This window comes from Suncus etruscus, chromosome 9 (assembly GCF_024139225.1).
Source record: "Suncus etruscus isolate mSunEtr1 chromosome 9, mSunEtr1.pri.cur, whole genome shotgun sequence".
NCBI classification, from domain to species: domain Eukaryota; kingdom Metazoa; phylum Chordata; class Mammalia; order Eulipotyphla; family Soricidae; genus Suncus; species Suncus etruscus.
In genome coordinates, this window is record NC_064856.1 from 49,856,416 (window position 1) to 49,883,616 (window position 27,201).

Sequence of the window (27,201 nt, forward strand, 5' to 3'; positions counted from 1 at the left end):
TGGTTGGTCATTATCTGGTCCTCAGAATTGTCATCTTCATTCTCTATGTCTGATGCTGGCCTGCGTTGTTTCCCCATTGTCACACTTGTATTGTGGGTTTTTCTACGTGTTGTGGTGGTATTCATTGTCTATATGATGCAGGGAGCACACTCCTCTGACTCCTCCCTTTCTGGATGGGCTGACTTGCCTCTAAGGGAGGGGAGTCCTCCGTGGATGAAGCCTCACACTGGGTCAAATCTTAGGCCCGAGCATGCAACAGAGAAGACAGTCCGGAGAGAAATGTTTGCTTTTGTGATATAGCGCCGTTCTTAGTGTGATTTTTCCTTCTTGTTGCAATGGAGTTCTTTCCCTAGAAAGAGTGCACGGCCGCGTAGCGAAGCGGAGCGGCCGTGCTCCGCTGGAGCCTCTTTTTGCCCCACTCACAAGAGTTTCACGCAAGAGGACAGTAGACAGACATAGACAGGTCACACTCACAGTTTTTCACAGTTGGGCCCCCCTGGGCTGGTGTACTTTCACAGATTTTCCCCGCCTGGTGTCACACACAGGGAGCCGGCTTTTGCAAAGCTTAGCCGGTTTTCATGCTCTGTAGTCCCTCCCTGAAAATGGCGTCTGGGCGAGCGAGGTTTCTGGAGCCTCTTTTTGCCCCACTCGCAAGAGTTTCACGCAAGAGGACAGTAGACAGACATAGACAGATCACACTCACAGTTTTTCACAGTTGGGCCCCCCTGGGCCGGTGTACTTTCGCGGATTTTCCCCGCCTGGTGTCACACACAGGGAGCCGGCTTTTGCAAAGCTTAGCCGGTTTTCATGCTCTGTAGTCCCTCCCTGAAAATGGCGTCTGGGCGAGCGAGGTTTCTGGAGCCTCTTTTTGCCCCACTCGCAAGAGTTTCACGCAAGAGGACAGTAGACAGACATAGACAGATCACACTCACAGTTTTTCACAGTTGGGCCCCCCTGGGCCGGTGTACTTTCGTGGATTTTCCCCGCCTGGTGTCACACACAGGGAGCCGGCTTTTGCAAAGCTTAGCCGGTTTTCATGCTCTGTAGTCCCTCCCTGAAAATGGCGTCTGGGCGAGCGAGGTTTCTGGAGCCTCTTTTTGCCCCACTCGCAAGAGTTTCACGCAAGAGGACAGTAGACAGACATAGACAGGTCACACTCACAGTTTTTCACAGTTGGGCCGGCATTTGAGACAGGCATTCTATTTCTCTCACTATCATTGTCATAATAGATGTTAGTGTAGTTAATTCTCTAACAGCACTCACCCCTCTGTGGTAAGCTTTATATCATGGGTATCTCTGGATATTATTACAATACTGTCTTTTATTTTTTTGTAAATCCCCACAGATTAGTGAGATACTATTCTGTCTCTCTCCTTCTGACTTATTTCACTCAGCATAATAGTTTCCATGTTCATCCAGTTATATCTCTCCTAGGGATATACTCTAGAAACACAAAAACATAATACAAAAATGCCTTCTGCATGCCTATATTCATCGTAACGCTATTTACAATAGCTAGAATCTGGAAAACACTCCAGATGCCTGACAACAGATGAGTGGTTAAAGAGACTGTGGTACATATACACAATGGAATACTATGTGAAAAATGAAGTTATTTTTATTTATTTTTAAGTAAAGACCATTTATTCTGGTGAAAGTCCTTCAGTAAGATCTATCTAAAGGGGCCAGGGAGATAGCATGGAGGTAAGGTGTTTGCCTTGCATACAGAAGGTTGGTGGTTCAAATCTCGGCATCCCATATGGTCCCCTGAGCCTGCCAGAAGCGATTCCTGAGCATAGAGTCAGGAGTAACCCCTGAGCACTGCTGGGTGTGACCCAAAAAAAAAAAAAGATCTATCTAAGTGACTGATTTTTTTTTTGTAATTATTATTAATATGTTTTTCAGGAGCCAAGAGATAGCATGGAGGTAGGGCATTTGCCTTGCATGCAGAAGGATGGTGGTTTGAATCCCGGCATCCCATGTGGTCCCCGAGCTTGCCAGGAGCGATTTCTGAGCATAGAGCCAGGAGTATCCCCTAAGCACTGCAGGGTGTGACCCAAAAACCAAAAAAAAGTGTTTTTCAATCCCTGTGCATTTATTAATATTATGTTGTATTGAAGAGTTGATCCTTTCCTCATATGTATTTATATTGGTATGGACTTAGATTCTTATATTATTCAATCGTCTATAACCTATCACTAGTATTACTCATCATGATGTTCAGCTTGTCTCAGGTCAAATTTGCTATCTTACTAGTATTCTTACTATTAAAGCATTTGAAGATAAGATAATCATAACAGTTTATTCTGCTTCTAGCTCCAGAATTCTGAGTCTCATTCTAGAAGATATTCTTAGTCTCTTTTTTCTGTTTTATAGGTAACTGCGGAACTTGTTCTAGATCACAAAGATGTTGCTGGTGTTGCTACTAAATGCATTGGTAACACCCAACGTACTCCACTTTGTGCTCTTACAAGTCCCAAAAAGATGCTACCAGAACCTAACCACCTAGCTGCCTGTATCAAAAATCCACAGAACCTAAATGAAATTCATGAAGAAACTGCAACTAATGTTCAGAATTTGATACTAACCAACCCAAAGTCACCTGGCCCTGTTGTGCCAAATCCTTCAACAGACTTCATAAATGTGCCATCCTCTCATAATTTCATAAATCAAACAAATGGGTTATCAAAAGATAGTGCTTTGTTGCTGCATGTGCTGTTGATGGTACCAGATGGGAAAGATTTCATTACAGGAGAATCCGAGAAGCAACCACAATGTAATATTTATTTAACGTGCAAACTCTTCAGCACAGAAGAAGTCACCAAATCTGTCATTGCCTGGGGCACAACACAACCAGTCTTTAACTTTACTCAGGTAACTGTACATTGTAATGTTCTATATCCAGAGGGTGGTGTATATGGTGGTAGGTTAGTATGTTTCTTATGTCATAATTCTATTATAAAGTAAATCTTTAATGTTCAGCTGAGAGGGACTTTTATAATTATCTTATATGCAGACAAATCCAATTAGTGGATGAAAAGAGGAAAAAACATTACCAGCATTTAAATTTATTTCATCTTATTTTTGTTCTGATTCAGTTCATATAGTTTCCCACTTTATTTTGCCTTAGTCTAAGTTCTGTTCCTCTGTTTCCTTTAGGACAGGGGTCTCAAACTCAGTTTACCTGAGGGCCGCAAATTTACCTGAGGCAAAGTCGGGAGGAGGCAGGGCCGCATAAGGGATTTCGCTTACCAAATATTCGCAATAAAAAATTGCATTAGTAAGAAAAAAATTGCAAAAAATCGCATTAAACATTTGCATACCCCAATGGAACTGCGAATGTTTAATGCGATTTTTTTTCTTACTAATGCGATTTTTATTGCGATTATTTGGTAAGCGAATAATCGCGAATACTGCGATATTTGAAGGCCGGCCACAGGCCACAAAATGTTATATGGAGGGCCGCAAACGGCCCGTGGGCCACGAGTTTGAGACCCCTGCTTTTGGACATTGATCAGTGGTACAACTTCCTTTTTCTATCTCCCAATCTCTTTTTTTATTTTTATATGTGTTCTCCTTATTTATTGCCACTTATTTCAGTATACATCTCACTAATTTTTCTGTAGCAACTTGATATCATTGCTTAAGTTATTTGTCTTTTTGATATTTTTATAACTCTCCCCTTCTTCCTGGCTCAACAACTGACCTTTTGGGCCAGAGAGATTGTACAGTGGACAGAGTGCTTGCCTTGAAAGCAGCCAGCCAAAGTTCTATTGCCAGCAGCCCATATGGTCCCCCAAGCACTGCTAGGAGTGATCCCTGAGCATTGAGCCAAGAGTAAGCTCTGAACACGCCAGGTGTGGCCCCAAAATTTTTGGGGGGAGTTGGTTTTTGGACCACACCCAGCATTGCTCAGGGGTTACTCCTGGCTCTGCTCAGGAGTGTGCTGGGGGAACCATACGATGCTGGAGATCAAACCTGGGTCAGCTGCATGCTAGGCAAATGCCCTCCCTGCTATCCTCTCTCTCTGGCCCTGTCACCCAAATATTTAAAAAGAAAAAAAAAATTTAACTGTGCTTTTTGGTACTTAGAACACACATTAAGTAGGAAGAATGATAACCTGGACACTTTCTCTTTCTTTTATCAGTATTCCTGCATTACTCTATCCTTGACACTCTTCTTTTTCACATGGTTGCCACATTTATTTTCAGAGCTTCAGTTATTACATTTTTGAAGATAAGCTTGAAACTCCTAGTTCTATGTAGGTCAGTCATTCCCTCAAATTTTATACCTCTATATCTAACTGCCTTTTTTTTTGTCCCTGGACTAAATATCCACAAAGCACCTTATACTAACCTAACACATTACTTGATATATCAGAGAAATTCGGTAAAGATGTATGGATTTAAAAAAAGGAATCCAGATGGGTCCAAATCTTTACAGTTCCTTTGAAATCAGTTCCTCTTTCTTCAATCTATTCCAATTCATATTATAATTACTCAGATATTCAGCCCGAACCTAAAAATAGGGCTTAATCTGTCTTGTGTAATTATGGAATAATGAATGCTGCCTATTGAATTCTCTCTGGACTGAGTACACTTAGCTCCACTCCACTGCCATTGCTTTTATTTGTGCCCCTCATTCTTATTGCATACAACCTTTGATTGATCTACTTGTCTTCTATCTCTACCTTTGCAATTCTTCCTCTGTGCATCAACAAGATGATCTTTCTCAAATACTAATCTGAATATTTCCCTCAACCCCCCACCCCATGTAAAACCTTTCAGTGAATTTCTGTGGCCTTTAAGATAGACTCCAAATCATCAGTTTAACTTCTGCATGGCCCTTTAAGAACTTGGGGCCAGAGAAATAGCATGAAGATAGGGCATTTGCCTTGCATGCAGAAGGACGGTGGTTCGAATCCCGGCATCCCATATAGTCCCCTGAGCCTGCCAGGAGCGATTTCTGAGTGTAGAGCCAGTGTGAGAGCTGCCGGTGTGACCCAAAACACAAAACAAAAAAAAAATTAGATGTCCTGGGAGACATCTTGGGTTAGGGAGCGCTCTGAGAGTACCTGGTGTACCTTCTTAGTGAGAGCCCCAGGTTTATACCTAATACTACATTTCTCCCCCACCCCTGCCCCAAACTGCTGAGTAGCCCCTGAGCACTACTAGCTGTCTCTACCCCCAAAGAATTTTTTTTTGTGGATTTTGGTTTTGATTTTGGGCCACACTTGGTGGCATTCATGGATTACTCCTGGCTCTGCACTCAGAAATCACTCCTGGCAGGCTCAGGGATCATATAGAATGCCTAGGATCGAACCCTCTGTATCCACTGTGCTATTGCTCCAGCCCACAATGTATACTTCTCTAGTCTCAATTCCTGCCATCCTTCACTTTATACTAAATAATCCAACTCAATGCTCAGTTAGAATTTCTTGGGGCCGTAGAGGTGGCGCAAGAGATAAGGTGTCTGCCTTGCCCGCATTAGCCAAGGACAGACCGCAGTTCGATCCCCTGGCGTCCCATATGGTTTCCCAAGCCAGGAGCAATTTCTGAGTGCATAGCCAGGAGTAACCCCTGTCACCCGGTGTGGCAAAAAAAAAAAAAAAAAAGAATTTCTTAAAAGTTCCCTTTACTTCTGCCTTTTTGGTTTGGTCTTGGTTTCTGAGCCACAACTAACAGTGTTCAAGAGGATATTAAGTTCAGAGGTCACTTCTGGAAGTGCTTGGAGACCATGTGGGGCCAAGGACCAAACCAAGGCCTAGGAGTGAACTGAGGCCCCCATCATGCAAAGCATGCATTCCACTCCTTTTGAGATAGTGGACCATGGAGTGCAATGATCACACCCAGCTTAGTTTATCTTTGCATGTGCTATTCTGCCTTGAATATTCTTTCAACCTTCATTACTCCTCTTGGGCAAAATTTTTTTTGTTTTGGTTTATCCTGGTTTGTCCTTAAGATTAAGGGCTCCTTTATTCTGAAAACTCTCGGCATCTTCCTAATTGTAGGTTAGGTTTCCATGTGATGCCATTTTTATTTTTTGGCTTCAATAAACAAATGTGTTCAATCTATCTTTTATAATGAGACTGTTAGATGGATAGAAATGTACTCTGTTCTGGTTGTCTGTTTCTTGTCTTCCTCTCATCATCATGTCTTTTATCATTTCTGGTTTTATTTATTTATTTGCTTCTCATATTTTCTATTGAATTTATCAGTGAAGTTATCCTTACTCTTACATTGCAGTTGTTTTACAATTGACTTTCTTCAGACTGGTAGATCCTTGATTCTGCCATTAGTTTGACTGGATTGTTTTTGCATCTGGATCTCTGGTTGTCTTTGTATCTTCATTTTCTTTCCATCTACCACCTGACTAATTCTGTAATAACTTTACATGGAAAATCAGTTAACCTGGTTGTTTGCCATGCCACCTGCTGGACAGTTTTTAGGTCTAGATTGTTCTATCCTTATCTGTAGGATCCTTATCAGTAGGTACCTTTGTTTCAGAAGCATCTGTCTCTCATCAGGGGTTTATAAATAGGTCACTTTGTCTTGGATTGGATGAGCGTAGCAGATACCATAACTGACATGTCTGACAGTTCTTTGAAGCTCCCAGAAACACATATATGTAAGCTTTGTCATTAAAGAGTTCATGCCACTCTGTATTTGGCCTTATATGCTGGTCTCTACCAACATATGGTGGCTGTTTGCTTGTTCAATAAAATGTAAATTAATCCTATGTCTTAGTTATTTGATTTTGTGATTGTTTTTGTATTTTCTTTTTTGGTTGTTCCTCCTCCAGATGATTCCTGTCTCTCTCTCTTCCAAATATCTGGAAAGGCTTAAGAACAATGTGATGATAATTGAAACTTGGAACAAAGTGCGGCACCCAGGACAAGACAAGCTGCTTGGGCTGGTGAAGCTCCCTCTCCATCAGTTTTACATGTCATTCAAGTAAATGGATCTTTATCTCTTTGAAATGAAAAGAAACATTTTTGGTTTCCAAACATGACTAGCCCAACAGTTCCTTATTGAGCTTTTTTTTTTTTTTTTGGTTTTTGGTTTTTGGGCCACACCCGGCATTGCTCAGGGGTTATTCCTGGTTGTCTGCTCAGAAATAGCTCCTGGCTGGCACGGGGGACCATATGGGACACCGGGATTTGAACCAACCACCTTAGGTCCTGGATCGGCTGCTTGCAAGGCAAACACCGCTGTTCTATCTCTCCGGGCCCCCTTATAGAGCTTTTTAATATCAACAGTTACTGCTATTTCTCTTATGGTAAAGCAATCTTACAAATACTGTGTAGATATCATTTGTCAGATCCTAGACTAAGAATCCTATGTCAATCAGTGTATTTAATCTATTTCCATAGCTCTCAGAGGCAGGTAACTTTTACTTCTATTTTACAGATACATTAAGAGAGACACAGAGCAGTTTAGTAGTTTGTCACATATAAGTAGTAGAACAATAGAGCTCACAATTCTCATCACAAAGTTTTTTGCCTATGGGTATCACTTCATAGTACTGGTGGTTTTCAGTCACAACATTTTGGCGTTTACATCATCTGTTAGCTAACAGATGGTTATTTATCTAGATGGTTATTTATCTAGACTTCTGTAATCACTATAGACTTCTTTTTAAAGTCAAGATGTTTAATTTTAATTATTTTACCATTGACCTCTTTCCCAGTTGCTTTCTACATCTTAAATATAAACTTATTGGGGGCAGAGAGAATGATACAAGGTAAACTGCTTATGTTATATGCAGCCAGCTTGATTCCCAGCACCACCTATTGTCCTTTAAGCACCAGCAGGAGTGATTCCTGAGCACAGAGTCAAGAATAAGTTCTGAGCACAACCTTCCCCGTCCCCTCCCAAATGTAAGAACATTTTTGTTAGCACTATCATGTGAAATAACTCCATAAAATATTTTTCATTCACCTCATTTTACAAATAACCTTTTGACTTGGAGATGTCAACCTCTCTGACTTTCTGTCCATTGTCTGTAATATGAGAGTGATGATCCCCTCTCCTCCTTGTGGCACAAGTGTATAATGTTCCACTGAGAAGATACAATGGGAAGTTAAGTACTTATGATGGAATCTTTAATAATGTAATGTAATGACAGAGTATGTTCTGGCTAAGGAATGATCCTGGAATCACAGGTAGCACCATTGAATGGTAAGCTTTTGGCTTTTCTTCATTGTAGCTGTGATGTTAATTAGTCTGGTCTTCTTCCCTTTTCATTTAGTTACAACTCATTCTTTCATGAGAGAGCATAGATTATTTATTAAGCAACTAGTAACAAAACTTGATTATTTGTTTTTTGGGGGGGTTTTGTTTGTTTATTTTTGTTTTGGGGCCACACCCGGTAGTGCTCAGGGGTTACTCCTGGCTATCTGCTCAGAAATAGCTCCTGGCAGGCACGGGGGACCATATGGGATGCCGGGATTCGAATCAACCACTTAGGTCCTGGATCGGCTGCTTGCAAAGCAAACGCCACTGTACTCTCTCTCTGGCCCTGATATTTTTTTTTTTTAATCAGTTTGATTAGTAGGGCATTTGCCTTGCAACAGCCAACCCGGGTTTGATCCTTGCCATCCCAAATGGTCCCCAAGCCTGCAAGAACAATTTTTGAGTGCGGAGCTAGAAATAAACCCTAAGAGCTACTGGGTATAGCCTAAAAACAAATACAAAAAAAATATATCAATGGCCCTTTGATGGAAGTTGTATTACCTACAGTTTGCATTTGAGGAAATAGATTGAGAAGGGTTAAGCAGTTATTAAATAAGCAGCTAAATTATTGAACATGGTATAATAAAGAGTAGCTGGACTCTTTCTATTTGGACTCACTAGTTGACAAAATTAGATAATATTAGCTTATACCGGGCTAGAATTATCGCTACTATAATATATCACATAGTGAACACTCAGTAGATAGAAGATAATATTGATACCCAAATCTAATCTACCAGGCCCCAAAGTTCATACATTTTCTATTTGAACACATTGTCTGTAAAATAATGCAATTAGTCTCAATTTATTTAATGCTCAATCTTAAACACTGGACATGGTGGCATTATAATACAGACATAAATCAGGTATGGCCCAAAATGACTTTCTGCACTGAAATTATGCTTTATTGCAGCATTACAATTTGTATTTGATAGATTACACTTTTTTTCCCTTTGGTTTTGGGCCACACCTGGTGACGCTCAGGGGTTACTCCTGGCTATGCACTCAGAAATTGCTCCTGGCTTGGGGGACCATATGGGATGCAGGGGATCGAACCCAGGTCTGTCCTGGGTCAGCCACATGCAAGGCAAATGCCCTACCATTGTGCAATTGCTCAGCCCTAGCTTGCACATATTTATAGTGTATAAACTTATCTATTTTTAAACCAATGTTTTTCTAGTAGTAGATCCCATTTTTAACAAATAGAGAAAATAAGGAAATGAAGCAAATATATGACATGATTTATTATCAGTTCTTCATCTACAATTTCTCTTCTTTAGAGACTCCAAGATTTCTCAATTGCTGCTTGATGCACAGTATCCAGTTGTTGCTGTTGACAGCTACATGCCTGTGATTGATGTGTTCTCAGGCCAGCAGAATGGGAGCCTGCGAGTCATTTTAGCCATGGGTTCTTCAGATCAGATAACGGCACTACAAAGATTAAAGAGTGAAGAGGAAACATGTTCTCCCTTCAACCAGAGTTCAACTCATTTCTTGGACCCATCATCATCTATTGCTATGGTAGTAATTAAGTCTTAATAACTTACAGAAACCATAATCTCATTTTAAGGTGTTCACTAAGATGTTTCGATATACATTTTTGTTGTAAAATGATGACCATGATCAAGTTTAACATATCCATCACTTCAACTAGATATCCCCTCCTTTTCTTAGGTGGTGGTGAAAACAATGTCAACATTTACGGAAAATTTCCAGCATCATAATCTTTTTTGGGGCGGGGGTAGTGAGCTGGGTCACACCCAGCAGTGCTCAGGGGCTACTCCATGCTCTATGCTCAGAAATTGCTCCTGGCAGGCTGGGGGACCATATGGGATGCCGGGATTTGAACCACTGTCCTTCTGCATGCAAGGCAAACACCTTACCTCCATGTTACCTCTCTGGCTCCCATAATCTCCTTTTATCTTGAATGTTTTAATGAAACCATTGCCCCAAATCTTTGTCTTAATAGTGAAATATTCAACAAAATAAATTTTTGGAGTCGTAGTACAGTGGGTCAGTGGCCAACTAGTTTTGATCCTCAGCATCTTGTCTGGTCCCCTGAGTAAGACCAATAGTAATTCCTACTGAGTGCAGAGCCAGGTATAGTAATCCTTAAGCATCACCAGGTGTAGCCCACCCCCCCCCAACAAAAAATAGAAGCAAAAGAAAAAATATTTGTAAACCAAGGTTTGATATAAGTCAGAGGGAATTAATAATACTATATCTGGTGAAGAATATGCAGCCTGCAGGCTATAAGCAAACCTGTGAAATCATGGCTTTGGCCATGGTTCATGAGGGGACAAACACAGATGCTTCTCATCTCTCATTGTAGTCTCTTTGCCTATATTGTTAAATGTTAAAAATATCCAAATATGGGGCCGGGCGGTGGCGCTGGAGGTAAGGTGCCTGCCTTGCCTGCGCTAGTCTAGGACGGACCGCGGTTCGATCCCCCGGCATCCCATATGGTCCCCCAAGAAGCCAGGAGCAACTTCTGAGCGCATAGCCAGGAGTAACCCCTGAGCGTCACAGGGTGTGGCCCAAAAAACAAACAAAAAAAAAATATCCAAATAGGGGACCAGGCAGTGGCACTAGAGGTAAGGTGCCTGCCTTGCCTGCGCTAGCCTTGGATGGACCGCGGTTCGATCCCCCGGCGTCCCATCTGGTCCCCCAAGCCAGGAGTGATTTCTGAGCTCATAGCCAGGAGTAACCCCTGAGCGTCACCGGGTGTGGCCGAAAAACCAAAAAAAAAAAAAATCCAAATAGGGCCGGAAAGATAGCATGGAGATAAGGCATTTGCCTTGCATGCAGAAGGTCAGTGGTTCAAATCCTGGCATCCCATGTGGTTCCCCAAGCCTGCCAGGAGCGATTTCTGAGCATAGAGCCAGGAATAACTCCTGAGCACTGCAGAGTATAACCCCAAAAACCAAAAAAAAAAAAAAAAAATTTTAAATAGCCCTTGGCAAAAAAAAAAGTTCCCCACCCCAGGCTTAATTGCATACTTGTGTCACTTCAGAGCTCCTGAATTTATAAAGAAAATATAGTTGAGCAACCAGATTATAATCTTCTAATTAATTTATTTAGTTGCTTTATTGAAAGTGATTGTAATGAACCCAAAATTCCTCCTAAAAGCAGTCTTCTTTTTTTTTGGTTTTTGGGTCACACCCAGCAGCACTCAGGGGTTACTCCTGGCTCTACGCCCATAAATCACTCAGAAATCACTCCTAGCAGGCGCTCTCAAAAATCACTCCTAGCAGGCATGGGTGAAACACTCCTGGCAGGTGTGGGGGACCATATGGATGCTGGGATTTGAACCTATGACCTGCATGAAAGGCAAACGCCTTACCTCCATGCTATCTCTCTGGCCCCTAAAAGCAGTCTTAATTGAGATAAGATAACCCTTGGGGAATAAGGAGTTAGATGAGGAGTTGGAGGATCAAGTGAGCCAAAATTAAGGCAGTAAAAATTTACTGGGCTTGGGGCCAGAGACATAGCATGAGGGAGGGTGTTTGTCTTGCATGCAGAAGGACAGTGGTTCAAATCCCAGCATCCCATATGGTCCCTAGAGCCTGCTAGGGGCGATTTCTGAGCATAGAGTCAGGAGTAACCCCTGAGTGCTGCTGAGTGTGACCCAAAAACCAAAAAAAAAAAAAAAAAAATTTACAGGGCTTGGTTTGGTTGTGGGTTTTGTGTTAATTTGAGAAGTAGGGAGGTGTTTATTTTATTTTATTTTTTCTTAAACAGGGTTTTAAAGAGCCCCTCTGGCATTTTTTTCCTTCTTTGTAACTGATTTATCATTTATTTACAGTATTATGTAATTTCAAAGATATAGCTTAATACCTCTATCCATGAATAGAATTTATTAATTATCAACTCCTATTGTTGTCCTGTCACCAAAAAAGACCTCTCTGCCCATTCTTCTCAACACTACCCTTTTCCTCTGAAACTGCCATAGGTTTTACTAAGTTTAGGATTGTTTTGGTTTTATTATTTATTGCTACTTGTTTATTTATATTTCACATATTAATTAAACTATCTGGTAATTTTATATTCATAGTTTACTTACCATAATTATCTTAAATTCCATACATTTTGTCCCAGAAGGCAACAATTTAATCTTTTTTTGACAGTTTTTCACTGAGTATATTACAGCTTCTTTATCCAGTCTCCTGTCATTAGACATTTAGGTTGTTTCATGTTTTGGCTATTGTGAATAATGCTGCTCTGAACATAAACTTGCATATATCTTCCCAAATTATTATTTGTTAACCAAATCTATGTTGAAAGTCATAGTGAAAGAAGTTATTTTGCTTTTCAGTTAATAACATAAAAATAGTTTTGTAGGAGCCGGGCGGTGGCGCTAGAGGTAAGGTGCCTGCCTTGCCTGCGCTAGCCTTGGACGGACCGCGGTTCGATCCCCCGGTGTCCCATATGGTCCCCCAAGCCAGGAGCGACTTCTGAGCACATAGCCAGGAGTAACCCCTGAGCGTCACCGGGTGTGGCCCAAAAACCAAAAAAAAAAAAAAAATAGTTTTGTATGGATGAAAATATAATTGAGAAAATACTTGACCAGAGCGATTGCACAGTGGAACCTGAGCAATAGCACAGTGGTAGGGCATTTGTCCTGCACCTGGCCAATCCAGGATGGACCTGGGTTCAATTCCCAGCATCCAATATGGTCCCCTGAGCCTACCAGGGAGCTATTTCCGAGCACAGAGACAGGAGTAACCCCTGAGCACCGCTGGTGTGGCCCAAAAACAAAAACAAAAAAGATAGAAAGCACATTGACATTCTTTATATTCTTTATTTTTTTCACAACTAGATAAGTAATAGGTCATTGCCATTCTTTTTTTGTGATAAAGAAGTTATTTACTTTTCTAGGTTACATAGCTAAAAAGGGAAACATGAAATACAAATACAGTTCTTTTGACAAATTCTATTCCCCTATATCATATCCTACGACATCTTATATTTGGTATCTTAATTAGTGTTGCCAAATGTCACTTTGTACACCATTTAAGAATGTTATTTTTTTAATACGAATACCTTATGATCAAATTAAGCAGCCACTGTGATTCTAAAAGTATTCTGCTTCATCCCTCCCCAAATATTTTTCTTCTCTAGGGAATCAAATTGCTAGTTTGCTCATCTTCAGGAAGATTATTGAGTAGATATTAATGATATGTCTTTATATTTCGAAACAAGAGCCTAATACAGCCTTTTGGGTGGGGGAGGGCACACCCAGCTGCACTCAGGGGTTACTCCTGGCTCTACGCTCAGAAATCGCTCCTGGCAGGCTTGGGGGACCATATGGAATGCTGGGATTTGAACCATCGTCCTTCTGCATGCAAGGCAAATGCCCCATCTCCATGCTATCTTTCCAGTCCATACAGTCATTTTTCAAATTTATTATTAGACTACTAAAAATATATAAATCTTACAGTCTTACTCTTATCTGAATCGCGAATTTCCCCTAATTAGTCAAGTAGTTGTAGTTGTTCTAATGTCTACTGACTTTGTGTAGACTAGCTTAGCTTCCTGCTTAGCTTCCGAGATCAGACAAGATTGGGCACATTGCAGTAGTGGGTTTGCCTTGCACACGGCTGACCCAGTATGGACCAAGGTTCAATCCCTGGCTTCCCATAAGGTCCCCCAAGTCAGAAGCAATTTCTGAGCGTATAGCCAGGAGTAACCCCTGAGCATAACCGGGTATGGCCCCCAAAAAATAAAAAAATAAACAAGATTGACTCTGAATCATGTTACCTGAGTTCCAATCCTGGTTCCACTGTGGGGCTTTCTTTGTTTCTTTTATTCTACTATTTTTAACTATTTTAATGTTAAATTAGCTAATATAAGCAAAAAGTTTACTTAGTACAGTGCATGACTTAAAGTAAAAATATTAGGGCTCGGAGAGATAGCACAGCGGCGTTTTTCTTGCAAGCAGCCAATCCAGGACCAAAGGTGGTTGGTTCGAATCCTGGTGTCCATATGGTTCCCCATGCCTGCCAGGAGCTATTTCTGAGCAGACAGCCAGGAGTAACCCCTGAGCACCATTGGGTGTGGCCCAAACCCCCCCCAAAAAAGTAATTATATTAATTTTCTAATATTAAATTGCTTTAGTTGGAGTACCTTTTTTTGGGGGGTCACACCCGGAAGCACTCAGGGGCCACTCCTGGCTCTACGCTCAGAAATTGCGCCCGGCAGGCTCGGGGGACCATATGGGATGCCGGGATTCGAACCACCATCCTTCTGCATGCAAGGCAAACGCCTTACCTCCATGCTACCTTTTTTTGTTTGTTTGTTTTTGGGTCACACCCGCCAGTGCTCAGGGGTTACTCCTGAGTCTACGCTCAGAAATCACCCCTGGCAGGCACAGGGTACCATATGGGATGCCAGGATTTGAACCACTGCCTTACCTCCATGCTATCTCTCTGGCCCCGAGTGTACCTTTTTTTTTTTTTTTTTTTTTTTTTTGGTTTTTTGGGCCACACCCGCGGTGCTCAGGGATTACTCCTGGCTGTCTGCTCAGAAATAGCTCCTGGCAGGCACGGGGGACCATATGGGACACCGGGATTCGAACCAATCACCTTTGGTCCTGGATCGGCTGCTTGCAAGGCAAACACCGCTGTGTTATCTCTCCGGGCCCGAGTGTACCTTTTTTAAAGAAAAAATTTTTAAACACCATGGTTACAAGGGTGTTCATAATAGTTTTTTTGTTTGTTTGTTTGTTTGGTTTTTTTTGGGTTTTTTTTGGGCCACACCCTGTGACGCTCAGGGGTTACTCCTGGCTATGCGCTCAGAAGTTGCTCCTGGCTTCTTGGGGGACCATATGGGACGCCGGGGGATCGAACCGCGGTTCGTCCTAGGCTAGCGCAGGCAAGGCAGGCACCTTACCTCCAGCGCCACCGCCCGGCCCCTCATAATAGTTTTTATCCACAGATAAAGTTCATGATTGAGTTACAGCCATACAATGTACAACAACCTTCAACAGTTGGGAGTACCTTTATAGCAATATATTCACTACCTTCCCAAATAGTCCTTACTTTTAATAATGTGACTTGGTGTTATTCTCAACTTTGTTAAAAAATAATAACAAAGTAAATTAGTAAAATTAGCAAATTGGTTTGCATCAAAATATGGTTTTTATTTTATTTTGTCTTCAAACCCAGGGCCTCACTCTTAGCAGCATACACTCTACCATTAAGTCATATTCTTTATTCTTTATCTAATAGTCATATTCTTTATCCTATTATGGAAATAGTCTTTTATTGGTGTTAAAAGAATCAGGAACAGATGTTAACTTTTATCAGGTGCCTTTTTAATATCTATGAAGATCATCTCTTACTTTTCGTTGTCCCATTAGATGCACTAAATTACATTTTTGGGACTTCTTATATTAACACTATTTCATGTACTAGAGAAAATCTAGCTTAATCTACAACTAGATTAAACTAGATTGTGAACAATTACAGTGAAAAATTGTGATTATAGTGAACAATTGTGAGATTAATACCAAATGAAAATTGAATGTTTTAGTATCAGTTAATTGCACTTATTTCTTTATCCATCCATATTCAATCTACATAGAAAGGCAGGCATATTCCAAGCAAGTTACTCTTTAAAACTTACCAGTGTCTCTGTTTCATTTAATAGGTGGAGGACCAAGGAAATGTATTAGCAGATCACCACTTTGAATTGCATGTAGAAAAGGTTAAGGGGCTAGCCCCGCTTCAGGCAACAGTCTGGGGAGAAGCAGATTGTTATGTCCTATACTACTTTCCAGTTCAAGATCCACAAGCCACTCTACTAAAAGGGCCTGAGTTCCTTGAAAAGGGTACGTTTGAGAGAATAGATTTGCCCTTCCCATTCTTACATGATGCTTTTATTGAGTATACTGAAGATTTTTTTTTCTTGAATAAATTTTATATTCTTGAATGTTTCTAGTCTTATCTGGCAAGTACAGGGTATAATTTTTTAAATATATAGTTCTTTTAACTTATTTTTAACCCCAATTTCTGGAAAAGTTACAAAAATTGTACAGTGAACTTCTATATTATTCTTCATATAAATCCACAAACTACATTTGGTCTCATCTTATATCACTTATATTTTTATTTATTCTTCTCTATTGCATTGTTGATTACACCAAATTGGAAAATACTGAATTATTGCTACTAAGGGAGGTACATATATGTATCTTACATAGATCATGATCTTTTTTGTTTTGTTTGGGGCCAAACCCAGGTGAATAAATTCAGGGTTTATTCCTGACTGCAATCAGAGACCACTCCTGGTGGAGGTTTAGAGACCACATATATAGATCTTGAAATTGAACCTGGGTCAGCCACTTGCAAGGCAAGTGTCTTACCCTGTATTATTATTTAAAATGTAATTTTAAATCCTAATAATATTCTGTTAATTTACATTTTCTTTATAAAAATGAAAAACACAGGTCTTTATAAAAAGAGAAAACACAGGGAACCAGAGCTGTGGCGCAAGCAGTAAGGCATCTGCCTTGCTCACACTAGCCTAGGATAGACTGTGGTTCGATCCCCCAGCATCCCATATGGGACCCCAAGCCAGGATCTATTTCTGAGCACCTAGCCAGGAGTAACCCCTGAGCGTCACTGGGTGTGGCCAAAAAAAAAGAGAGAGAGAGAGAGAGAGAGAGAGAGAGAGAGAGAGAGAGAGAGAGAGAGAGAGAGAGAGAGAGAGAGAGAGAGAGAAAACACAGGGGTCTGGAAGATAGTACAGCAGGTAGGACACTTATCTTACATGTAAGTGACCTCTGTTCCAGCACTATGTATGGTTCCATAAACTCCTCCAGAAGTGATATCTGAGGGGCTAGAGCAATACCACAGTGGTAGGGTGTTTGTCTTGCACATGGCGAACTCGGGTTTGATTCCTGGAATCCCCCAAGCCTGCCAGGAGCGATTTCTGAGCACAGAGCCAGGAGTAACCCCTGAGCGCTGCTGGGTGTGGCCCAAAAAATCTAAATTCCAAGTCATACTAAATCCCAAGCATACTATCTTCTCTTTTTGTCATCTCCAAGTGCTGAAACAAGGCAGAATGTTGCCTTTTGGGTTTTCTTCCTTCCTTCTATCCTTCTTCCCTTCCCACCTTCTTATCATATCTTTTTCCTTCCCTCCTTTCTTGTTTCCTTCCTTTTTTCTTCCCTCCCTCTCTCCCCTTCCATCCTTCTAAAAAAAAAAAAAAAAAAAAAAAACAATGTTACCTTTGAAAGTCAGCTATACCAAGCAAGTGGGGTGACGCAAATCTTTTTACCTTCTGATTATATCCACACATACTACAAAAGTGTTATGAATATTGATTTGGAGATTCAGAACATGAAGCACTCAACATAAAATGTGTAAATGGTAAACAATAAGAAAACCCAGGAGTGGTTTTTTTTGTTTTTTGTTGTTGTTGTTTTTTCTTTTTTTTTAGAAAATCCAGGGGTTTTTTGTTTGTTTGTTTTTAAACCCAGTTTTTAAAGTGTGTCTAGAGGTGGGATGGGAAGATAGCTCTGGTCAACCTGGCATGTGCCATACCCAAGTTCAAACTCTGATACCACATGATTTCCCAACATAGGGAACTTCCCAACTTGCCCAAGTGCTATGAGGAGACCCCCTTCCCACAAGCATCTGCAGTTGAATACTTGGATTTCCCCAAATACCTCCTGCACATGGTCCCTGGTCACTCCTGGTGTAGTTCTGGTGTTCAGGTACTGCTTAGTCTGAGCAGCACCACTTTGCCAGACCCATGCACTGAACTGCCCACACCTATTAGCCAACTACTGCTGGAATCGTACTGCTTAGATGACTTCCTCCAAAAGAAATGCAGCAAAGACCTTAAATGTTATGTTTGATAAGCACGTAAGAAAATATTCAACACAGTGTCATTTGAGGAATGAAAATAAAAGTGTCTTTAACCAAAAGACACTATTTCATACCAATCAATATGGCAATAATATCTTTCTAAGAAATAACAATTAGGGCCTGGGGAGATAGCACAGTGGCGTTTGCCTTGCAAGCAGCCGATCCAGGACCAAAGGTAGTTGGTTCGAATCCCGGTGTCCTATATGGTCCCCCATGCCCGCCAGGAGCTATTTCTGAGCAGATAGCCAGGAATATATATGTGTACCGGGTGTGGCCCAAAAAAAAAAATAACAATTAAAGCAAAAAAATTTTAAGTGTCTCAGAGAGAGTACAGCTTGTCGGGCACTTACCAGCCAACCCTACTTTGATCACTAGCATCCCATATGGTCCCCTGAGCTTGCCAGGAATGATTCCTGTATACAGAGCCTTGAGTAATCCCTGACCACTGGGTTGGCCCAGAATACAAAAACTACATTTTAGAAAAGATAAGCAGAACACTAAATGATGTGGTGCATTATTCTGATTTGCTTTTCTTTCCCAAAGGAATCACTTTGAAGCCTTTCAGATCTGCAACCACACTCTGTGTTCCAGACCCCATCTTCAACAGTGAGCACCATCATTCTCTTCTGTTGCCAACTGAAGTTCCAGTGCAAAGACTCCTACTCAGTGTCTTCTCTGCACAGGGGATCATGCCTGGAGGTGGAGTCCAGTTTGAAGTCTGGTGCAGGTAGAGTGGAAACCTGAGAATAGGAAGAATATGCTCAGAGACTGTCCTTTCCTTAGCCATCCTAGGTTGAAATGTAAAGAAGCATTTCAAAGCATCATATTTAGCCTTGCTAATGACTCACTCAGATTTTTTTTGACACACTGAGATTTTAAATTATTAGATTCTGCAATGGTTTTATTTCATACATTTAATGACTGCTTATATTTGGAAGTGAAGTCCTATCAGTTTTATTTTCTTTAAATGTTTCAGTGACCTTTTATTTTTCTGCTACTCATTGCCTTTTGTTCGGCTCAGTAAATTGCAATGTAGATTCATAAATGGCCTTCCACTTCTTGTAATCTCTTACATTTTCAAAATACAAATTCACTTACACCACCAGCTTTAGTGTATCTCCAAGAAAGATAATGGAATTAATACAAATATTCAAACTTCACTTTTGTTGGCCCCAATCTATGTACCCAGAAACCAGCTAAAAGACTAAAATAGTATAGAAATAAAAAGACAGCAGACAACATTAAAAACAAGTGATAAAATATCATTCACTTTTTCTGAATATGGTCAGAAATCAGGTTTAGCTGTAACTCTGTGACCTAACAATGGAATTCTTTAATATGAAAAGAAAAGTACATACTAAGAAAATTATTAAGTATACTAGTATATATATGTGTGTACATATATGTATATATACATATATATGTATATATATACAAATTTGAATTTGTATATATAGTTTCTAATTCAAATTTGAGGGGCTTAGTTAGACCTGAAGTCATAAAATATTAGAACTGTTCTACTCAGAATCTCTTTCGCTACTAAAAGATTGATGCTTTCTGAAGGGACTAGTCCCAGAGGGCTGTGCCAGATGCAGATACTTCAAACAGAAAGTCACTGGGGGAGCTAAGCATTATGCTAAACACAGATCGTAATTTATGGGCTTCTGCTTCTTCAAAGTGAACAGAAATTCAGCTAGGCATGGCCAGAGCTATGGACCACAGATGTAGAACAAGACTAATGATAACTAGATACTGAAAGCTGATCCCTGGGGCCAACTGAACCATTTTGTCCACCTAATTCTTTAGGCTGACAGCTTGTGCTTGTGTGGCTTACAGGTATTATTATCCTAATGTGAAAGACCAGATGGTTGCCAGAGGAACATTGCCATTATCAAGGATCTGTGCTATGGTAACCACACAGCACCATGAAGATATGGGAATACAAACCTTCAGTCTTCCTCTAACCCCTAGACTTGAGAACAGGAAAGAACTCAGGAACCAGTCAGCAGGTAATTAAAGACTGGTTTGTCTTTCCCTACAAAATCAATATATATAAATATCCTTTATCTCTTAGTGATCACATTTTGTGTGTCTGTTTGCCATTGCACTGAGGCACAGCAATTCTGGGGCACACCTGCCACAGTGCTGGGGTTGCCATGCACTGCCCTAATCAACCCTGCTGTTTGCACATTAAATATGTGCCTCTGATCCCTGAACCACCTCCCCAGTCCACAATGTGACCTCTTTATTTGAAAAGACTCAGCAGAATATAGCTAAAATGGTATACTTATGAAAGAAAAATTGATGTCTCAACAGACACTTTGGATGGGAACAAATTTCATGAATCTTTTGGTGTGAATTAAATGTAACAAAAGATATTTGGAACTATACTAAAATCCTAATAGAAAATGTTAGTGGGATAAGTTGAATTATTTTTTAGGGATTTCACATGTTACTGCTCATGGTTTATTCCTGGCTTTATACTAAAAAATCACTACTGTTGGGCTAGGGACCATATATGGTATCAGGTTGGCTGCCCTATGTGTTCCAGCCCCAACTTGAATCCCATCAAGCCAAATTTTTATAATAAAGGCTGTGTGTGTGGTAGTGGTCAGAGATTTGTAGAAATATAAGAGTGTAAAAATAAATTAAGAGCTAAAACGAAGAAAGAATGGAGAATACTGTGTGTCTTCATACATATGACCCAAGTTCAATCCAGCAATGCATGGTCCCTGAGAAATTCCAGGTATATCCCTAAAGGTCCCTGAGTATCTCCAGGTGTGTCCCTGGAATTCCCTCTGTACCCACCAGAATGGTTCAGGTAAGCCTAGCACCAATAGTACTAGTAGTACTTAGTAGTAGTACTTAGTAGTGCTACTCCTTCTGGTTTTCATATTAAACCTTCAGGGGACATTAAAAAAAGAGTTTAAAGGAGAACAGATAGAGTTTATCTCAGCTGAGACTTTAAAAAAAATACTGGCTTGTATTTTCCTGATAGCTGTTTGATCTTGGCACACAGTTAAATCTCCAAGCCATTGTTTCTTAAATGTAAAATGAAAACAGTAACTTCTGGTACCAGAGTGATAATACAGCAATGCAGGGTGTTTGCCTTGCTTGCAACCGATCTGGGCTCAATCCCCAACATCCCGTTTGGAACCTGAAGCTGGCTGGCCAGGAGTAATTCCTGAACTCAGAGCCAGGAAAACCCCCGAGCATTGCAGGTGTGACCAAAAACCCAAAAGAAAGAAAGAAAACAGTAACTTCTGTTCTGTCTTTATTAATCCATAAAGTATAACAACATGATGATTCTGACTGTGGACAGGTTCTTTACTTCCTGATCATTATTTAGGGCTTGGTAGAGTAGAGATTCTTCCTGCCAACCTTTCTACCTGTTTGCCTTTTACCATTCTTCAGGTTTACTGGATGTGGGCCTAAGGTATAGACGTACTCTAAGGACAGCAGAGGGAGTTGTTGCTGCCCGAGCTGTCTCTATCTCAGTCCAGATTCTTAGAGCCTGTGGTCTGCAAGCAGCAGCCAAGTAAGTCTCTGACTCTCTGTCTCTGTCTGTCTGTCTCTCTTTTCTCTGTCTCTGCCTCTCGGCCCCCACTCTCTCTCACTCTCTCTCTTTCCTCTTGCAAGCAGCAACCAAGTAAGTCAGTCTATCTCTACTTCTTCTCATCCTCCTCCTCCTTCCCTCTACCTTCCTTTCTACCTCTTCCTCCTCTTCCACCTCCACCTCTACTTCCCCCTCCATCTCCACCTCCAACTCCTCTTCCTCCTCCACCTCCTCCTCTTCTCCCTCCTTCCACCTCCACCTCCTCCTCCTCCACCTCCCTCCTCTGTCCCAAGACAAATACTGTACTCATTGCTCCAACCCCATTAAGTGCATGTTAAACAATTGCATGTTACAGAAACAGTTCTCATGCCACTTTCAATTGTGGCCTACATGCTTTGAGGTTCACAAATACGCAACTTCAGAGCAGTAGCTCAATGAATAGGCACTTGTCTTGCACACAGTCATATGGTCCCTTGAGCCTGCCAGAAGTGATTCCTGAGTGCAGAGCAAGAACTAACCCCTGAGCACCGCCAGGTGTGGTTCAAAAAACAAAACAAACAAACAAAAAAACCACACAAACAACTTCATCATTGTACACAATTCTCAGTTTGTTTTTGTTGTTGTTGTTGTTGTTGTTTGGTTTTTGGGCCACACCCGGTAACGCTCAGGGGTTACTCCTGGCTATGCGCTCAAAAGTCACTCCTGGCTTGGGGGACCATATGGGACGCCGGGGGATCGAACCACAGTCCGTCCTAAGCTATCGCTGGCAAGGCAGACACCTTACCTCTAGCGACACCGCGCCGGCCCCAACAATTCTCAGTTTGTTAACCACAACTTTTTTTTCTTTTCTCTTTAGATGGCATAAAAGAATTTGAGTACATCACTTTTTTGGGGGGGAGGGGGTGGTTTTTGGGTCACACCCAGCGACGCTCAGGGGTTACTCCTGGCTCTGCACTTAGAATTCACCAGGCTCGGGGGACCATATGGGATGCCGGGAATCAAACTGGGGTCCATCAGTGGTTGGCCTCATGCAAGGCAATTGCCTTACTGCTGTGCTATTGCTCAGCCCCCAGTACGTCACTTTCAGCTTTGCTGTTTTGTTATTAGTCCTTGACCTTTTTCAACAGTTTTATGCTTTACCTAATTTAATCTTTTACTGCCATAGTTATACATCTTGGAACCATACACCAGTCACTGCAACTGTATAATCCCATGTTTAGTTTCTGAGTACCACCTCCTGTTGTTTTAGCTTGTTTCTTTTTTGTCTGTTCTCAGTGTAGAAGCCAGTGATCCAATAAAAAATATGTTAGATCTAGACATCTCTCTATAAAACCCACCAATTACTTCATCTCATTATAAACAGAAAGAAAAAGCCAAACTCTTTACAATGGCTGTAAGACTACTTGATCTGATCCCACTATCCTTATGACCAAGATTCTACTAGTCTCTCATCTGCTTACTCTCCTCCAGTCCCTTGTCTTACTTATTACTGCTTCTGAGTATACCAAGCCCATATCCCCGTTTGTACTTTTGTCCTCATATTTTTATCCCTAGCACAGTTTTCATATTTTCTATATATAACCAGCATAGCCCTCTCTTATCTTCTAGTGTTTTCTCATACTTCTCTCTACCTTGAATGTTACTTACTTTGTCCACTAAGTAAGACCTGTTTGGTTTTTTTCAATATTTGCAGCTTTTTCACAATTTACTTCCTTGTGTGGGTAGACTCTTGCTTGGCACTTATTGTTGAAGCACACATTGTTCTGAATTTTTTGCTTACATTCAGCTTTCTCCACAAGGCTACATGTTTCCCTAGTCTCAAATACTTTCTGTACCCTTTGAAAACTAGGTCATGCCTCTGCTACAGAGACATGAGTTTGAGAAGGAAGCAACCAAAGGCTCCCTAATATTTTTTCTGGTAACTTAGAGTCATATCATTCACCTTTAATTTAACAGACTTTAATACCTAATTGAATTATACTTGAATTATTGTATGACATTGAAGCAGCTGGTAAAATATTTAATCTGGATAACATTCTTTCCCACTAAACTCTATCCATAGAGAGTTTTGTCCCAAGAAGCACACATTACCTAGGAAAAAAGATCAAAGAGAGGCCAGAGAGATGGCACATTGGTAGGGCGTATGCCTTGCATGCAGCCAATTCAGGACAGATGGCGATTCTAATCTTGGCATCCCATAAGGCCCCCCATGCCTGCCTGGAACGATCTCTGAGTACAGAGCCAGGAGTAACCCCTGAACGCTGCCAGGTGTGATCCAAAAAACAAAACAAACAAAAAGAAAAAAGATCAAAGAGACGGGGGCGGGGAAGGAGGAGGGAGATTTGGGATATTGGTGATGGGAATGTTACACTGGTTAAGGGAGTGTTCTTCACATGACTGAAGCCCAACTACAATCATGTTTGTAATCATGGTGTTTAAATAAAGATATTAAAAAACACACAATAACTAATTAAAATTGTTATGTAACATTAGAACATATATATATTATATAAAATAAAAGCATTGTCATTAATACATGGGAAGGATAACAAAAAAGATCAAAGAGAAAGGGAACATAGGGCAGGGAACATACAGCCAACCAAGGTTCAATCCACAACACTTCATATGGCCCTATTGAGACTCCCCTGCTAGGAGTAACCTAGCAACCTAGTAACCTGTTCTCACCTGAGAACAGAGTAAGCCTAAGCAACACCATGTATAGCCTGAAAGCAGATGAATTAAGGACTACTTAATCTTGTATAAATATAAACCAAAACAAATCATTATTAGAACCACAAAAATGCCTGACTTACCCACATTCCTGGCCAAAGTGAGTGAAGCTGTTTTACCAATAATAGCTTCAGCCTTATTCTAGCCCTTCCTTTCTTCTAGATAAGATTCAATAAGAACCCCAAACCACAGCAGAGCCCTTCTTCCTTCTGCACTCTCCCAAATTAGTTAAAAAATTAATCCGGCACTCTAAAATCCTTTTCCATACCTTTTACCAGATGCCCATAATTCTCCATGGATGTTCTCCCTTATTGCAATTAACAAATAAATCCCACTTATTCAACTGTAGTTGGTTCTTGGTGGTGTTTGACTAAAGAACCCAGACAATACCATGGAGTAACACTCTTACTCTTAGACAAATGTTGTCTTCTCTTATCCCAGTACAAAATACTGTATCTCAGTTACCAAGAAGGTCTACAGAACTGTGCTCACCAGGACAGGGGACAAAGTAGTAGAATGAGGGTAGACAATGATAGGAGTGGATACTCTATGGAGTGTGTGATGCTGGAATGTTTTATGTCATAAATGCTACTTTTAACAGAATTGTAAATCACAGTACTGTAAATAAATAAAAAAAATTGGGGACAGGGAGTGGAGGCACTTTGTGGGACTGCCAAAGGCCTAGTTAAGAAACCTGGTAAGGGGCCGGGCCTGGAGAGATAGCACAGCGGCGTTTGCCTTGTAAGCAGCTGATCCAGGACCAAAGGTGGTTGGTTCGAATCCCGGTGTCCCATATGGTCCCCCGTGCCTGCCAGGAGCTATTTCTGAGCAGACAGCCAGGAGTAACCCCTGAGCACGGTTGGGTGTGGCCCAAAAAAACCAAAAAAAAAAAAAAAAAAAGAAACCTGGTAAGCATTCTTGGTGGCCTTATGAAGAGAATGGATGTTTTATAATCAGATTTCTGATACTGCCTTTTTATTCTCCCCTTTCTTTCCTCCAGGGCTTTGGCTGAGCAGGAACCTGCTCTGCAGTTTAGTGCTGCAGTCGGAGTCAATGCATTTGTCACCACCCATCTCTCTTTCCTGCCCAAGGGAGAACTGCGCCAAACCCGTCCTGTGGCCTGTTCGTTCTGCCCAGAGTTCTCCCATCACGTTGAGTTTCCATGTAACTTGGTAACTCAGCACTGCAGTGGAGAGGCTTGTTTCCTGGCAGAGCTGTTAGAATTCTCAGAGATCACTTTTGCTATTTATCATCAAAATACCAAAGCAGGTTAGTACCAAATGAAACTTGCAAGTGGGATTAAAGGGGACCAGTTTGTTTTTGTTTTTGAACCACCCATGATTATGCTATTGCTTATTCCTGCTTCTGTGCTCAGGGATCATTTCTAGCAGTACTCAAAGAATGATAAGCAATGCTAGGAATTGAATCAGAGTCAGCAAGGCATATGCCTTACTCCCTATGTTCTGTCTATGTAGGACTTTGTTTTTTAGTGTTCCAATTCTTCCTAGGACATATATACTAGTTTTATGGGAGGGTGGGTCATAATATTTTCAACTTCTGAAGGGTACTGTAGAAATTAAGAATAAATATTGTGTGTGTGTGTGAGAGAGAGAGAGAGAGAGAGAAAGAGAGAGAGAGTGTGTGTGTGTTTGTGTGTACAGAAAAATGTAGAGGGATTAAGGATGAAGTTCAAATGGTAAAGCATATGCCTTGCATGTGGAAGGCCCTAAGTTTGATCTCCTACTTCACATGTCACCTCTTCAGCACCACTGGCCTGCTGAAAATGGTACCAGACCTTTCCAGAAATGCTACTCAGTTTGTTTGTTTGTTTGTTTGTTTGTTTTAATTAACAAAGAATGTAGAAGACCAGAGTGATACAACAGTGGGTAGGACAGTTGCTTCACATGCAGCTGACTCAAGTTCAATCCCCAGCATTCCTGAGTGTAAAGCCAGGAATAACCTCTGAGTATCACTGGGTGTGACCCCCCCCCTCAAAAAAGGAAAAAAGAATGTAGAAAGAAAATATATGATGGAATTAATGGGTGAGTCAAAATGAAGGGTATGAAACAACTAATCGTAGCATTCTCTATGTGCTTGAATTTTATTAAAATTAAACCCATTTATATATGATTAAATATTTAATTAAAAGTTATTTAGAGGGGCCTAAGCAATAGCACAGCAGGCAGGGCATTTGCATGTGCCCAACCCAGGTTTAATTTCTGGCATCCTATATGGTCCCTGAGCTCAGATTCAGAAGTAAACATTAAGCACCACCAGGTATGACCCAAAAACAAGACAAAGAAAAACTTTTAAGTGTTATTTAGACTCCGGAGAGATAATTCCACAGAGTTAAATAGATGTTTTGTGTACAAAGGCTCAAATTCAATCTCTGGCATCACAGAGTTCCCCAGTCACTGTCAGGAGCAATCCTGCACAAACAGCCAAAAACAGAAAACATATGGATGTATGGATGGATGAGTGGATGGGTAGCATTTGAAGTTTAGAACTAGGGAATCTCTAATACATCTTTGATTTAGATAGATATATAGATAAATAGATATAATTTGAATTTTAGGGGACCAGAGCAGTGGCGCTGAGCAATAAGGCATCTGCCTTGCCAGCATGAGCCTAGGATGGACTGCGGTTCAATCCTCCGGCATCCCATATGGTCCCCCAAGCCAGGAGCGATTTCTGAGTACATAGCTAGGAGTAACCCCTGAGTGTCACTGGATGTGGCCCAAAATAAACACAAAAAAAAAAAGAATTTGAATTTTAGGACTAGGGAATCTAATGCATCAATTTAGTG

General features: G+C 41.0%; 1 protein-coding gene across 2 annotated transcripts in view; it reads left to right on the plus strand.

The window, feature by feature from the left end:
- Window positions 1–27,201, plus strand: part of C2CD3 (C2 domain containing 3 centriole elongation regulator) — a 132,161-nt gene that overhangs the window by 47,368 nt on the left and 57,592 nt on the right. For both annotated transcript variants that reach the window (XM_049780242.1, XM_049780243.1), the window contains exons 14-21: window positions 2,377–2,874; window positions 6,802–6,953; window positions 9,515–9,755; window positions 15,885–16,065; window positions 18,653–18,836; window positions 19,946–20,118; window positions 21,524–21,647; window positions 25,396–25,664. In XM_049780242.1, coding sequence (XP_049636199.1) covers window positions 2,377–2,874; window positions 6,802–6,953; window positions 9,515–9,755; window positions 15,885–16,065; window positions 18,653–18,836; window positions 19,946–20,118; window positions 21,524–21,647; window positions 25,396–25,664 — 1,822 coding nt within the window. The remainder of the gene's footprint in view (window positions 1–2,376; window positions 2,875–6,801; window positions 6,954–9,514; window positions 9,756–15,884; window positions 16,066–18,652; window positions 18,837–19,945; window positions 20,119–21,523; window positions 21,648–25,395; window positions 25,665–27,201) is intronic.